At 43.8% G+C, this 17,361-nt stretch overlaps 1 protein-coding gene across 9 annotated transcripts in view; it reads right to left on the minus strand.

Annotated features, from left to right (window-relative positions):
• Positions 1-3,276: 3,276 nt before the first annotated feature.
• The window catches only part of LOC119970415 (casein kinase I), a 332,753-nt gene continuing 318,668 nt past the window's right edge, over positions 3,277-17,361 (minus strand). For all 9 annotated transcript variants that reach the window (XM_038804994.1, XM_038805003.1, XM_038804997.1 and 6 more), the window contains one exon: positions 3,277-5,497. In XM_038804994.1, the coding sequence (XP_038660922.1) occupies positions 5,443-5,497 (55 nt within the window). In that variant the 3' untranslated portion in view covers positions 3,277-5,442. The remainder of the gene's footprint in view (positions 5,498-17,361) is intronic.

Genomic DNA, 17,361 nt, shown 5'->3' on the forward strand with positions numbered 1-17,361 from the left:
AGGTGACCTGGACGTTGTGTCATGACACGGCCTCCTCCCCTTTCTTCATCTTCTTGCCCTGCTCTCTCACCTCGGCCGACGTCTTTGCCACAGCCACTCTCACCGGGGCGATTGCCTCCCCCACCAATGACTTCAATGCGACCACCGTCTCCTTCCTCAAGACCTCCATGTGCCTCGCAAACTGTTTTTCCAGCTCTACCGCCATCACCTCGGTCACCTTCTCCTCCGTAAGTAGTGCGGCCCCACCATGCGGTTCGGCCTCCGCCATCCTGTCAGCGCTTTTGCTCGTCTTCTCATTCAGCGGCGAGCCCGCGTTTCCTCCCTTCTTCGACGCTACTTTTCGCATCCTTTAACAGCGTATTGTTTTTCCTTTTTGTTTTCCCCTTTTCCCCCTCCTGTCCTTCTTCAATCCGTTTTTTCCTTTGAAAAACAGTCACATTTTTCAAAAAAGGGGGCGGGGGAGAAAAAAAAACTTTCACCAAACTTATTTAAAACTTCTTCTATCTCTTCTTTTTTGCATCCCTCCAGACTTTCCCAGGGACAGGACTTCAACTTTCTTAGCACGCTCTAGGTGGGAGCCATCCGGCGTGGGACATCTCTTTTACATCCCGCCCTGACTTTGGGCCTGCCGCCTCGGCCCCCCGCTTGGCTCCGCCCCCACTGCTCTGCCCTTCAAGCGCGTCTGGGCCCGACACCTCGGCACCCGCTGCCCGACACCTGCGCTGGGCTCTTGGTTAGCTGCCCGTGACAGTCCCCACAGCCGTCAATAGTTGGGGGGGAATTGAAAAGTCGGGGAACCCCCCAAACGCCGCAAATCGTGGTCACCGGCGGGAGCTCCTCCCGATGTGGCTGTCCCGCTCTGACATCCATATGACTTAAAGCACCTTTTACCAGAAGCACATCAGGTTAAAGTCACTACTGTTATTAGTTTTAAATCACCAGGATCGATTTACAGTCTTTAGATTACATAGAGAGATTCATACACCTTCTGGCTGTGACTGCAGCTTTCCAGCTCTGAAAACGAAACTAAAACACACCCTGCAGCAAACAGCCTAAAACGAAAGTAAAAAGCCGACAGACAGCCCAGCCCCACCCACGCTCTGACATCACTGATAAACACTCGTTTCTTAAAGGTACTCTCACATGACACTACAAATTGCAGTTTAAAACATAGAACATAGAACAGTACAGCACAGAACAGGCCCTTCGGAGCGAGATATGGATTTTTAAAAAAGTGATCTTGCAATAAATATCACTCATTATGAATAAATATTACTTGTGAATCAAGTGGAAATGGGAAACTATTTGATCAGAAAGCATTTTCTGCAGTAAAATAATTAAATAACCATTTTTCGTCTCTACAACCTTATTCAATACATCAAAAACTGAAGATTTTCGCAAAAAAAAAAACCACACGCATCAAGAAACGATTTACTATGTTACATTGTAAGTTGTTGCCCAGTTGATAGCAGCATGGTAATAAACTACTGAATACAAAGCAACCTTGAACATTTTATAACAAAATAAATCTACTTATCTGGAGGATTACAGGCCGCAACTTCCTCATGGCACGAATCAGATTGCCAGTCCATGCCCACATTTCTGGACCCAGTTTTATCTGTGTCCATCTTGCCTGGTGTTCCAACTCCAGTCGGGCAAGCTCCAGGCAGCGCAGCGGTCTCCAAAGCTCAGCGTCAAAGTCAGAAGGAAGGTCATGCCCCCCCCCCTTTTTACTGCACTAGTTGCTGTAAAGCCGGTAAGTTAATGGTCCCATTGAAATTGACAGACCAGGGAGATGGTAAGTGTGGCGGCGGGGGGGGGGGGAAAGACATCAGTGGAGTGGCTTGTGTCAGGTTGGCAGGGGTTAATGTCACACCCGTGAGTGGTTTGGGGGGGGGGGTGGAAATGAGGGTCCCATTTGGACTGGGGGGACCTCAAAGGCTCGTTGTGGGTGGGGAATACCATGGTGGTTCGTTGGTTGTGTGGGTGAGTCTGCAGCAGTGTCGGGGTGGGTGGGGAAGAAAGAGTACCTTGGCTTGAGTATTTACAATAGTTACCTAGACGTAATTAGCAACCTTTTCAGAGTATTAAATTACATTTCGAGATGGTTCCTACAACAGTGCAATTACTCACGGGAAGTTGAGCTTCTGGAAAATTCCCCATAATGCTTAACTGGGAAGCTCGGCGAGGGGTTCTCCAGCGCTTCATTGGGGTACGCCCACCTCCAAATCTGATGCTGGGAAACCCGGATGTTACGGCCCTACATTTTCCAATTTATGCCCAACGGTACTAAGGAAGAGTTTAATTTAATTTAATTTAATGTTAGAATGGACTTACTGCTACCAACCCTTTCTGTGCATCTTTGGGTGTGTATATTATATTATCTTGCATATTACCTTAAGAATGATTTTGAAAACATATACAACACAAAGAAACAGTTTTTTTGAACCAAATGGTGTAACAGATTTCAAAATGTTCCGTGGAATATAACAGTGGAAGTGGTGCCAACAAAATAGCAACAAAAGTGCAATCCATGAATTTATTAACCAAACAGTGAGACAGGAACATTCAGTCTGGTATCATCGGGCCTCTGGCCGTAGAATCTTATTGGCTTTCTTTCCAACTACTCGGAGTGCTCTGCCTAACACTACATACTAGAAACCTTTTAGTGGATCTAACAAACATTCAACTTTCTAGTACTCGGAAAATGCATTGTTTGAATTCCTTAGCTTGCTACTCTGCAAATGGTTTTCCCATCAAATCCTTAGCTCTTATTTTCATTTTAGCACCCTGCTTATACTCATTGCACCTTCTAAAACAATGACCCCTTCACCTTTAAATTTCACTCTCACATGTTGTAGCCGATCTCAGATTTGCTCTTTTTCTGATGGTTTTGTTCATCCTCTTCATATAATTTAAAGATGTATTTTTAAATTAAAAAATTTTTTTAGTACATTAATTACAATATATTACAGTCAATATTATAAAATATTATTTTGCCAACACAAAACATGCTCAGCGATTTTTATGGTCTGGGTTTCAAATCATACAACATACATACAGTATACAAGTTCACATTAAGTTAAAAAAATTCTATTATTGATTTCACTAACATTTCAGTCAATCGGCAAAGCGGGAAGAAAGGTATCAACAGAATCAAGTCAATTAAATTTGATTAAATTCTGAACACCATCTGTATTTAGAAACATGTTTGCGCTTCTGATCGCATGGTCAGATAGAACAATAGTTTAATGTTGGGATGAACAACATTGCCAGTCTAATTTTTAAAAAAACTACTTTTATTTTTTTTCAGTTACATATTGGGAAACGGGGATGTATTACATCACTTGTACAGTCAGGCAGAGTTCACTTTATTAGTATTGACAGAAAAGCGGTGACTGCGTAAAATTGTTGGCCTAAACAGAACACAGCTGCGTTTTCCAACCACGACCAGTTTGTATCGCCAGAAAGAAATGTCTTCCTGGGCGTTAAATGCAGCACTAGAAACTTTGCCGATAAGCTTGTGTGGATGCACTGGTCTTCGTTGCAGCGAACGAAAGGTGATTGATTCATTTGTAAAGATTACAGTCCATAATTACATTAATATACAACACACTTTCTTTGCTATTTGTGACAACTTCATGTTGTGCACACTGTACAGGCAAAAAAATGCTACCAATTAAAATAAATTGAAAGTGATGTTCAAATTTATGGAGGTACAGAAATAATACTGTACTTATTTACACACATTATGTAATTAAAGAAAAAAGGATTTGGTCAAATACTGCAGACATAGTAGTGGTTCCCTGCCATTATGATTTGCAGTTTCATGTTAAAATATTCTGCCTCGTCTTCCAGTCTTTCCAACTCAAACGCGAAGAAGTTTGCATGCAACATATTATTTGAACAATACATTGCATCAGACATAATCCAGAACTCGACATTGCTGATCAAAAAAGTCAAGAATATCCAGCACAAGATTGAAACTAAAAACAGTGTATAAAACAGTTGATAAACACTGCACAACATTGTATTTAAATGTCTGTGGAAACAAACTGTTGAGCAGAGGATGGAAAACAGAATGAGATGTTTTATAGAACAGCTGGTCTGTTCAAATGCAGGCACTTCAAGGGCTTATTGGGCAAGTACCTGACCCATCTCCAGAATGAAGCTGTGATTACGATAAGAAAGGAATGTTTCACATACAACTGCACAGTTTGGGTACCACAGCTATTAAATGCAAAAGGCAATATTATCTGACTTATTTCTTTCACATTCTTATGTTAGCTTTTCATCAAAGGTCTATATTATGGATTGGACATAGTGCATCCAATTGTCCCGGCAGTACAGGATGCATTGAAGTTAGCCAGGACTTGCCTAAAATCCTTTTAGCCCTAATTAATTTCTTCAAGATGCACTTCTCTCATTATCCACCATCACAGCTTTACTCGATGTCTCACCATGTAGTACACTTCAAGGCATGATCAGGACATCTCTCTTACCTCCTTCATTCTCATAACTCTCAGAACATTCAGCATTAATCTGTCCAAACAATACATCAGGAAGCACAGTTTACATTTTACAAACATGTCATAATATCATATAATAAGCACATGCTGCCCTTTCTACTACACTGCTTCTCCATTAGGAGGTAAAAAAGCAAGTATTGTTTGCACACATGAATGTCTACAGCGGTCTCATGTTGTATTTACTGTAATAGTGCAACAGCCATGAATTACCAGCTGCTGAATCAATCCATTCCTTCCACAGTACCTCTGGACAGTGACTTCCGAAAGACAGATAAAGATAGCATAAAATTTAATACTGAAAACTCTGTGCCGATGTCTTCCACTAAGACAAATGAAGGTGAATGTACAATTCAGAATTTGTTTTATGTTTTTTCCCTCAAGTTTCTTCATTTGTTAGGACAGTGACAATCGTGTCTGGGATCCTCCAGTTGGCAGACCAAATACCTGGCTATGCAGTTACTACAGATCTAATCCAAGCAGCTCCTGTGTAGACAAAATTCATTCTCGACTTGCAACTGTTCTGAGGTTATCACCACCAAGTGCCACACTATATCCCTGCCTTCCACATGCTGGAACAAAATCAACCCTCTCTTTTTAAAATTGCAGCTTGATTTGGTTGAAGTCAAGTGAACAGTTTTTGTTTCATAGATTACCCTGACAAGAGGTCCCTCTTTCAACCTCAAAGTATGAACACACACATTTCTGATGAAGTATAGTTTTCAAGATGAAGGCTGACGAAATTAAAAACAAAATACCCACGTAAGACAACCACCCAAATCACTGGGCAAAAAACATAAGGAAAAAGTCCTTTGATAAAAGTCTGTTGTCACTGCAGAGATGATTGGTTTCTTGTTTATGATGAGACAGCAGATGAACAAGTAAGTAACTCTCCATGATCAGACGATTTCCAGAGTCATTTGTGACGTTGAATAGTTTTCCTTTTTCTCCGCTTGAAGAAACAGCAGCACCTATGGTTGTTTGAAAGAAAAACAAAATCACATTAAGGAAATACAGTAGAAAAAAAAATTAATTGATTTAACCAGTTATAACTTGGTCAAAACACTTGAAATAGATCGGTGCTTGTGCTTTAAATCAGATTCGTGACGCTTGATTTATATTTTGATTATATATAGGTACACTGCACAGAATGGGAGAACAGAAAACAACCAGGAGATAAACAGAATTAGAAATAGCTCCTTAAATAAAGTGCCCCAAGCCTGTCAGAAAAAGTGAGTCAAGTCTGACAATCCACTGGGATAGGGAGAAAGGGATCAAGACCTGTGAACAAGGCAGAACATACCAGAGAGGAAAAGGATGGTGGCTGCAAGAGAATGACAGCGAAAGGATGGAAGTAGGAGAGAGGAAGCAGTTAAAGGGGTGAAAAAAAGAGAGGCAGGTATAAGGCAAGCAGGTATATAGAACATACAGTGCAGAAGGAGGCCATTCAGCCCATCGAGTCTGCACCGCCCCACTTAAGCCCTCACTTCCACCCTATCCCTGTAACCTAATAACCCCATCTAATCTTTGTGGTCTCCAAGGGAAATTTATCATGGCCAATCCACCTAACTTGCAAGTCTTTCGACTGTGGGAGGAAACCGGAGCAAACTCACGCAGGCACGGGGAGAACGTGCAGACTCCGCACAGACAGTGACCCAGCAGGGAATTGAACCTGGGACACTGGCGCTGTGATGCCAGTGCTATCCACTTGTACTACCGTGCTGCCCAAAGGTGATTGAATGAGAAAGCACACGGAAGGAGTGAGCATGAGTAGAACAGACAGAATGGCAAAAGTGTGGCAACAGGGAAGAAATGTTCAGAGCAGTGATGGAGGGTAAAAGGGAATTATTACATAATAATTATAATCTTTATTGTCACAAGTAGGCTTACATTAACACTGCGATGAAGTTACTGTGGAAAGCCCCTAGTTGCCACATTCCGGCCCCTTTTCGGGTACACAGGGAGAATTTAGAATGTCCAATTCACCTAACAGCACATCTTCCGGGCCTCGTGGAAGGAAGCCGGAGCACCCGGAGGAAACCCACCAAGACACAGGGAGAATTTGCAGACTCTGCACTGACAGTGACCCAAGCCGGGATTCGAACATGGCACTGTGAAGCGTCAGTGCTAACCACTGTGCTACCGTGCCACTCACATGGGGTGTACTAGCGATAATTGCTGGGACCGGCACAGTTGCTGATTAACAATAACACTTTGGGTTCAGAAGCTCAACACAAATTTGTAAATTGCACCAAATGAGCGGTGGCAGAAGCAACAAGAGGAAGCAAATCAGATAATTACAGAATTATTTGAGCAGCACAGTAGCACAAGTGGATAGCACTGTGGCTTCACAGCGCCAGGGTCCCAGGTTCAATTCCCTGCTGGGTCACTGTCTGTGAGGAGTCTGCACGTTCTCCCCGTGTCTGCGTGGGTTTCCTTCGGGTGTTCCGGTTTCCTCCCACAGACCAAAGATGTGCAAGTTAGGTGGATTGGCCATGATAAATTGCCCTTAGTGACCAAAAGGTTGGGGGGGGGGGGGGTTATTGGGTTACGGATAGGGTGGAAGTGAGGGCTTCAGTGGGTCGGTGCAGACTCGATGGGCCAAATGGCCTCCTTCTGCCTGTGTGTTCTATGTAGAATATATCAGTGGGCAGAATAATAACACCTGATATATAATGCATGGAGGGGCAGAGAAAACAGAAGGGAGAGAGAAAGGAGTGGGCTTGTAGTGGGAAAGAGAAAAGGAAGAAGAAAGAGAGAGGATAACAAAGAAAATGGAAACTTTGATGGGAAGATAATAACAGGCGAAGCAAAGGAAAGGGAGGAGGATGGAAGGGAGGGGAAAAAAGGGAAGAAAGGGAGGCAGAAAAAAACAGGGGGAGAAAGGGAGAAATGGTGGCTATTGGAGGGAGGTGAGAAAAATAAAACACAACAACAAACAAAATGACCCAAAATATGCATCCAGGATATCTGGATTTGGGAAATAACTCAACGCATAAATGTTAAGATCATACTTTGACTCCTAGAACATTGCTATAACATTTGCTATAGGATTAGATAGAGTAGTTCTCTAAACATTATTGTAAACGACATGGCACATCCTAGAACCATGGGAGAAAATAAATTACACAGAATACAGCTGTAATAAATTACACAGCTTTCAGTTCACAATATAAAAAGGAGGGAAATTCGGCTGAAAATGAATACTGTCCTTTTGCTACCAAGAAAATCAATTTAAATCAAATTATGCTGACACAGAAACAGGAATAGGTAATTCAGGATCTAACTATCTCACCATCTCTCCTTGATATTACCATCGCTGAGTCCCCCATCATCCTGGGGGCTTATCATTGACTAGAAACTTAACTGGACCAGTCATATAAATACTAGGAGCAATTAAGTAAAAGCCATCACAATGAAGTTTCTATCATGACTACACTCAGGTCCTTCAGATGTTGGGGTGAAGGTGTCTAAACCTTGGATATATCTGATCCAAGCCTTCAACAACAACAAGTCGGTTGAAATTTTCTTTTTTATGCTTCACCATTTTTTTCCCCTTATCAGTTTTTTCAACTTTCTCACAAAATGTTAACAGATGCACTCGAGCAGCTATCATTGGAGAGCTACTGCTGTGGGAATAACAGCCAATTTCAAGTGCCTAATCTTTCCTGCAAACATATTTGATACTCGTATTGTGAAAAGGTTCTATGTGACCATCCCTCTTACTCCCACCTTCTATCTCTGGATATTTGAACCTCTCAGCATAATCAACAATTTATCTGCATTAATTTGTCAATTTTCTCATTAATGTTGCCCATTCTTATGTATTAATCCAGACAGCGAGTCCCCACATACGATTTAACTACACTGCATTATAGACATCGCTGATCTCAACTTTACCTAACCAGAGATCCAAAGGGAGATATTGCATCAGCTATTGCCTATTTGGAATCACAAATGGGAAAATTGGCCAACATTTCCTTTCTTAATGGGACTACAGGGGCAATTAAAATTTGCACATACCAGAAGAACCATCCATAGAAGCCCTACAGTTTAACGTGGTGCCTGGAACATGCTGCCAGGGGAGGTTGTCGAAGCAGATACATTAACGGCGTTCAAAAGGCATCTTGACAAATATATGGTTAGAATGGGTATCGAGAGATACGGCACTAGGAAGTGCTGAGGATTTTGGCCAAGGGTGGGACCGGTCATGACCGGTACAGGCTTGGAGGGCTGAAGGGCCATTCCTGTATTGTTCTTTGTTCGAAGTCAGGCATGTAATGGAATACTCTCCACTTGGCTGGATGTGCGAAGCTCCAACAACACTCAAGAAGCTCAACACCATCCAGAACAATTGACAATTGGCAGCCCATCAACAAACATTGACTTCCTCCATCACTGATGCACAGTGTTAGCTCTGTGTACCATCTACAAGATGCACCGCAGGAACTCACCGAGGATAATTAGGCAGCACCTTCCAAAACCCACGATCACTACCATCTAGAAGGACAAGAGCAACAGATACATGGGAATACCACCACTTGAAAGTTCCCCTCCAAGCCTCTCACCATCCTGACTTGGAAATATAACGCCGTTCCTTTACTGTTGCTGGGAAAATGTCTTGGAACTCTGCCCAACATTTCTGTGGGTGTACCTACACCACATGAATTGCAGCGGTTCAAGAAGGCAGCACACAGCTACATTCAAGGGCAAATAGAATTGGCAATAAATGCTGGCCTAGCCATCAATGCCCACATCCTGCAAATTTATTTAAAAAACAACCCTGGGGAGGAGTTGAAGTGAGGCAATGAGAGAAGGTCATAGCCTCTGGTGAATTTAATAACACACTCATTGTGGGGTCTCTGAGCTAGCCACTGAAAGTGATCAGTGATTGTTGCAGGGCTTGATGAGGGATCAACCTAGCTCTTTGCTTTCCCTGATACATCTGGTGAAGAGAACCGAGAAGTGGTTTTCCAAGTACCAGGTCACATTTCACTTTGTGGGGGGAGTGACACGAGATGAAAGCTGTGATACTGGGAGAACTATGCTATCTCAAGAGCAGCAGTAAGCAACTGAAATACTTCCAAAAGAAAATGAAGACAGCAAATTGCACAATTTTTTTGGAAAGCCCAACTGATTCTACTTGTATTCCCATGTATCTGCTGCTCTTGTCCTTCCAGATGGTAGTGATCGTGGGTTTTGGAAGGTGCTGCCTAATTATCCTCGGTGAGTTCCTGCGGTGCATCTTGTAGATGGTACACAGACTGGCACTGTGCATCAGTGATGGAGGAAGTCAATGTTTGTCGATGGGGTGCCAATTGTCAATTGTTCTGGATGGTGTTGAGCTTCACATATCCAGCCAAGTGGAGAGTCTTCCATTACATGCCTGACTTCTTGTGTTGTCTGATCTCGTACGGCCATGAAAATGTCTCTGATACTGAGCAGATGGTCTTGGATTATTGGTGTCGACATTTTCCACACTGAAAACTTGCGTCTATTTAGTTGAAAAAGATTCTCCATTCCTGCTCTAACCCCCTGAAATTGTACTTCATCATCTAAATTTATAAAGCATGTGCTTTGCGTCCTCTACCATCGAGGCCATGGGGAAAAATAAACAGGATTTTACCCAGTCACTGGCTCATTAAGCTGTGGTTACTTCTAAAATTTACAGCATAATGCTAATTCCAACAGCAAAAGTTTAGTCAAGTTACCCCGAACCCAGAAATGACACTTGGGTCAGCTCATAACATGCATGCTGGCTCCATAATCATTCCCGTCTCACCACATATCCAGATGGGATTGTATCCTATTGAATTTTGCACGTTTTAGAGCTTTTATTACATTTTAAATTGGGATATATTCACTTCAGCTAAATATCTTAAATAAGACTGAAGTCTAGAAATATTCTTATGGACCAAAAGATGAGATTTAACTAAAGATCTGCAGGTTTGGTTCACATCTAAAATTGCCCTTTAGTGTCCAAAGGTACGTGGGGCTATGGGGAAAGGGCAGGGGAATTGGCCAGGGTGGGATGCTCTTTTGGAGGGTCAGTGCAGACTTGATGGGATGAATGGCCTGCTCCTGCACTGTAGGGATTCTATGATAAGAATAGTGGTTTCACCAAACAGTTATAAACACTACCATTAAGCAGCATAGTTCCCTCTAGTATCAGCTTTTATCCATTCAGGTCACTTCTTCTGGGGAAAGTGAAACAAGCTCTTATCCTCAGAACTTGGAATACTATGTACAGTTCTGGTCACCCCATTATAGAAATGATATTATCAAACTAGAAAGAGTGCAGAAAAGATTTATTAGGATGCTACCGGGACTTGATGGTTTGAGTTATAAGGGGAGGCTGGATAGACTGGGACCCCTGGAGCGTAGGAGGCTTTGGGGTCTTTTAGAGGTCTATGAAATAATGAAGGGTATAGAAAAGGTAGGTAGTCAACATAGAACAAAGAACAGTACAGCATCTTTTCCCAAAGGTAGGATAGTCTAAAATGAGAGGGCACAGGTTTTAAGGTCAGAGGGGAGAGATATGGAAGGTTCCAGAGGGGTAATTATTTCAAAGAGGGTGGTGAGTGTCTGGAACGAGCTGCCAGAGGCAGTAGCAGAGGCGGGTACAATTTAGTCTTTTAAAATGCATTTAGACAGTTATATGGGTAGAAGGATATATGCCAAATGCGGGCAATTGGGACTAGCTTAGTGGTCAAAACTGGGCGGCATGGACAAGTTGGGCCGAAGGGTCTGTTTCCATGCTGTAAATCTCTGACTTGAAAAGCACTCAATGTTCTTCTCCTCCAGTTCAATCATAGTAAGAGAAGTCGTTGGCCCCTCGATTGTCGAACAATGGTGGCTATTTTTAGCATTCATGAATCTCTCTCAATGTCTAGCTCACTGACATCCATTTTGGGGATGTCATAGAGCCAAAGGAGAGGGTTCTATGTGAAATGAAATGAAAATGAAATGAAATGAAAATCGCTTATTGTCACAAGTAGGCTTCAAATGAAGTTACTGTGAAAAGCCCCTAGTCGCCACATTCCGGCGCCTGTTCGGGGAGGCTGGTATGGCTGCTGGCCTGCCTTGATCTGCTTTAAAAGCCAGCTATTTAGCCCAGTGTGCTAAACCAGTGACATATAAACGCAATGAGCAGGAAGAATAGTTAGTGGTACTTGATCAGGAAAACATTGCTGGCTGGGGAATTAGAATAATCAACGTGCATCTAAAGCCCAAAGTTGGTAGAGAATCAAGTATTGGCATAGACATGGGCATTGCAAGTGGAAGAGTCAACCAGCAGCATGGGCAGAACAGAAAACCAATTTAACAACATTACCGCCAGATAAAGAGTATGCAACAGCTTCAGGGAGATCTGCAGCAGAGACTCAGAGGCACAAGGTGTCATCTTGTTCTTTCTCTATTAGAGAGCTGCTGTAGATGCTTGAGGAGTCCCAAACTGAGGAGGGATGTCTATTCAATGTTCAATTTGCTACGACTTTACTGACCTCTATTTTCCTGCAGGTCAGTGGCTGGGCAGAGCTAACGCTCCATATTAGTTACATTTGGTAGAAATGTATTATGGTGCTGCTGTCCATCAGTATAGCAGCACATGCATACCCTCTCACCAGCTTCCTCTGATGATTGCATATGCGATTGAAGGACAAGGAAGCAGGTTGCATGCAGGAGCTATACTCTGCAGAAGGTCAATGTTATGATTTATTACGATGTGGAGATGCCGGCGTTGGACTGGGGTGAGCACAGTAAGAAGTCTTACAACAACAGGTTAAAGTCCAACATGTTTGTTTCAAACACTAGCTTTCAGAGATCTGCTCCTTCCTCAGGTGAATGTACCTCTTCATTCACCTGAGGAAGGAGCAGTGCTCCGAAAGCTAGTGTTTGAAACAAACATGTTGGACTTTAACCTGTTGTTGTAAGGCTTCTTAGTATGATTTATTACATGTGATAGGTGGACCATCATAGCCTTTAAAAACTCCAACTATATACCCATGCATTCCCATCTAAGATAACCACTAGGTCTGGTTTAATTCATACTTCACACTGGGGCAAGAGGAAGCACAGTTCTAAGCAGAGGCAGGAGTAATCAAAATCTCAGTATTTCAAGTATGTAGATACTAAAGTTGTTGTGTGTGCAGTTACTACCTTTAGAAATATGGGCAAATATTTTTTAGCGTGAATGAAACTTAATGAGGTACCGACTGCAGAGAAGGGACAGCAGAAAGTGACGAATGGGAGACATAAATAACTTACCATATGTTGTCAAGAAAAGGTCCAAGTCAAGAGAGTAATTCAGAAATATATTTTGCAGACACAGCTGCTTCTCCTTAGAATCTTCCAGGCTGGGTCACATGCTAAACCTCTTTGTAAAGCAAAGAAACAGCCCAGAATCACAAAACTAACACCCGAGCAAGAGACTGCATTGAGAAGATTTATCCAGGTGCCGGAAGTGCCTTCCACATGCAACTGGTGCTTTCTGTATGGGCCTCATTGTATCAAGGTTCAGCTCGTATCACAAAAGGCACCATCAGCCAGGACCTATCCAAAACTGCCTTAAAATGAATACATTGCGACAGTTGCATGGATGTAAGTACCCATTCAAATAATGAGATGCCGGTCAGAGCGATCTAAAAGTTGACAGATTGTAATCCTTTTCTGGTGGCACTGATGACTAGGAAACATATTCCCATGTGGAGACAATCTGGAACTCCTTGGATATGTTGGCAATCCTGTTTAATAAACTCCAGAGACCGGTCATGATACCACTGGGTATCCTTTGGGAAGGGGGTAAAATTGCTTGCTTGAGTAAACAGTGGAATATAGGTCAGATTGTAACATAGGATTTATAAGCAAGAATAGGCGATTCACTTCTTCAAGTTTGTATGCGATAAGATAATGACTGATTTGATTGTGATCTCAACTCCATTTGCCTGTTTACCTACTGTATCATTAATTCCCTTCTCTATCAACACTTTGTCCAACTCAAACTTGAATAAATTCAATGACCAGACTTCCTACAGGGAAGAGAGTTCACAGACTAATGATAGTCAGAAAAAAAACCATCTTCATCGCCATCTTCAATTTTTCAATGGTGTTTCATAGAACATACAGTGCAGAAGGCCATTTGGCTCATTGAATCTGCACCGACCCCCTTTTCGCCCTCACTCCCACCCTACGCCCGTAACCCAATAACTCCTCCTAACCTTTTTGGACACGAAGGGCAATTTAGCATGTCCAATCCACCTAACCTGCACGTCTTTGAACTGTGAGAGGAAACCGGAGCACCTGGAGGAAACCCATGCAGACACGGGGAGAATGTGCAGACTCTGTACAGACAGCGACCCAGCGGGGATTCGAACCTGGGACCCTGGTGCTGTGAAGCGACAATGCTAATCACTGTGCTACCGTGCTACCCACTAGTGGAAACATCCTCCGATGTCATCAAATGCCCTCAGAATCGCATATGTTTCAATGCGATAACCTCTCATTCTTCGAAACTTCAATGGGTATAGGCCCAACCTTTCTTTATAAGCCCTTCACCCCAGGAATGAGTCAAGTGAACCTTCTCTGAACTGTACCCTTCGCATTTATATCCAAATAAGTAGACAGCTGTACTCAGAATTCCAGATGTGATCTCACTAATGCCCTGGACAGCTGCAGTCAAGCTTCCTTATTTTTATATTCCAATTCCCTTGCAATAACTGCCAACATCCCATTTACAATTCCAGTCAATGTAGCATGTAACATAACTCAGTGAGTTTTGGATACTGCTTCCGAGACAACTGGAGACATCAAGACAGAAACAAACTCATTAAATTTACTTTCACTATCTTTGTATTGCCCAGCAACTCTGAACGCATAGCTAGATAAACAGTAGGACATCCTTCAAGCTTGCAAGTCTACCGTGAAGACCCCTGAATGGCCTTAAATAGCTACCCACTGCAATAGGGCAGGTGGTCACCTCGTCCCAACATGCCTCCTTACAATAGCCCAAAGGCTGGACCACAGCAGGCTGGTCAAACGTGTGAAATTCCACAGAGGTCCACCTCAGAAAGGCTTCCAGAATTCTGTCCATGATGTCAGTGTACCGTATCACCTCATTTGTAAAGAGCAGCCCTAAAATGAAAATGCATTTTTCCCACCTAATGTAATGATCCTAGAAAATGAAAATTACAATTTAAATAACAATACTGAGCCTGATCGAATGGCCTCACCGTGCCAGAGTCAGCGATGAGGCCCATTTAACTACTTGGCTCATTTAAACATGTCAGCGCCCGATTCTCCTGAGTCCACAACATGGACCAAATGTAGTGCCACTTGGGTGGGGGAGGGGGGGTCGCCCAGGCCATTGGAGACACCTGGGTGGTCAAGGCAGGGCTGTACCCAGGCTGGCAGGGGAATGCCAGGGTGCCAGCATCAGGATGGTACTGCCAAAGGCCCGAAAGAGGGGTGGGAAGACCCCATAGCCCTTGAGATTTCGCCAGATGAGCCCATTATTTTCATTACTGGGGAGCTGAGCTCGCTCGTCAGACTGGCTCTTCAGAGATTGGGCCTCCATTTGGAAAGGGTGCCCAATCGCTAGGTGAGCTTGTGGGTCCCTCACACCCCCCCACCCATGGCCAATGTCATCCTCCACACACATGAGCATACCTCTCACACTCTTTCCCCCACGCGCAAGTGGGGACACCCCCTTTTCAGGCCCCCCGACTTCACCTCCTCGTCCCAACCTTCAAGAGGCCCCCCCCCATACACATCTCATTCCACCTTTCATGGGCATTGCTCCCCTCAGGCCCTGACCAATGCAGTGCTGCATTGACATTCTTGTGCTGTTGCCCTAACACCATGGGAAGTTGTCCTGCTAACCAGACTGTCAGTGCCAAAGTGTCAGGGGGAGAGCAAGAGTGCCACCCTATCCTGTCCCTGACCACCCAAGGGCCAACAGTCTGGGATAACTGCCACGTGCTGTTCTGCCTAGTCCTCGTTTATGTGGACCAGCACTAAGAGAGGGTAGGTCCCATCAAGGAAAGTAGCGGGAGATTGTATATCGAGTCTGAAGAGATAGGAGACATCTTGAACGAGTACTTTTCTTCAGTATTTACAAATGAGAGGGGCCATATTGTTGGAGAGGACAGTGTAAAACAGACTGGTAAGCTCGAGGAGATACTTGTTAGGAAGGAAGATGTGTTGGGCATTTTGAAAAACTTGAGGATAGACAAGTCCCCCGGGCCTGACGGGATATATCCAAGGATTCTATGGGAAGCAAGAGATGAAATTGCAGAGCCGTTGACAATGATCTTTTCGTCCTAACTGTCAACAGGGGTGGTACCAGGGGATTGGAGGGGGAAAATGGCGTGCCCCTGTTCTAAAAAGGGAATAGGGATAACCCTGGGAATTACAGGCCAGTTAGTCTTACTTCGGTGGTAGGCAAAGGGTACTGAGGGATAGGATTTCTGAGCATCTGGAAAAACACTGCTTGATTAGGGATAGTCAGCACGGATTTGTGAGGGGTAGGTCTTGCCTTACACGTCTTATTGAATTCTTTGAGGAGGTGACCAAGCATGTGGATGAAGGTAAAGCAGTGGATGTAGTGTACATGGATTTTAGTGAGGCATTTGATAAGGTTCCCCATGGTAGGCTTATGCAGAAAGTAAGGAGGCATGGGATAGCGTGAAATTTGGCCAGTTGCTTAACGAACTGGCTAACCGATAGAAGTCAGAGTGGTGGTGGATGGCAAATATTCAGCCTGGAGCCCAGTTACCAGTGGCGTTCCGCAGGGATCAGTTCTGGGTCCTCTGCTATTTGTGATTTTCATTAATGACTTGGATGAGGGAGTTGAAGGGTAGGTCAGTAAATTTGCAGACAATACGAAGATTGGTGGAGTTGTGGATAGTGAGGAGGGTTGTTGTCAGCTGCAAAGAGACATAGATAGGATGCAGAGCTGGGCTGAGAAGTGGCAGATGGAGTTTAACTCTGAAAAGTGAGAGGTTGTCCATTTTGGAAGGACAAATATGAATGCGGAATACAGGGTTAACGGTAGGGCATCTTGGTAATGTGGAGGAGCAGGGAGATCTTGGGGTCTATGTTCATAGATCTTTGAAAGTTGCCACTCAAGTGGATAGAGCGGTGAAGAAGGCCTATGGTGTGCTAGCGTTCATTAGCAGAGGGATTGAATTTAAGAGCCGTGAGGTGATGATGCAACTATACAAAACCTTGGTAAGGCCACATTTGGAGTACTGTGTGCATTTCTGGTCGCCTCATTTTAGGAAGGATGCGGAAGCTTTGGAAAAGGTGCAAAGGATATTTATCTGGATGTTGCCTGGAACGGAGAGTAGGTCTTACGAGGAAAGGTTGAGGGAGCTAGGCCTTTTCTCATTAGAACGGAGAAGGATGAGGGGCGACTTGACAGAGGTTTATAAGATGATCAGGGGAATAGATAGACAGTCAGAGACTTTACACCCGGGTGGAACAAACCATTACAAGGGGACATAAATTTAAGGTGAATGGTGGAAGATACAGGGGGGATGTCAGAGGTAGGTTCTTTACCCAGAGAGTAGTGGGGGCATGGAATGCACTGCCTGTGGAAGTAGTTGAGTCGGAAACATTAGGGACCTTCAAGCGTCTATTGGATAGGTACATGGATTACGGTAGAATAATGGAGTGTAGATTAACTTGTTCTTAAGGGCAGTCCGGTAGCATTGTGGATAGCACAATTGCTTCACAGCTCCAGGGTCCCAGGTTCGATTCCGGCTTGGGTCACTGTCTGTGTGGAGTCTGCACGTCCTCCCAGTGTATGCGTGGGTTTCCTCCGGGTGCTCCGGTTTCC

This window comes from Scyliorhinus canicula, chromosome 8 (genome assembly GCF_902713615.1).
Source record: "Scyliorhinus canicula chromosome 8, sScyCan1.1, whole genome shotgun sequence".
NCBI classification, from domain to species: Eukaryota; Metazoa; Chordata; class Chondrichthyes; order Carcharhiniformes; family Scyliorhinidae; genus Scyliorhinus; species Scyliorhinus canicula.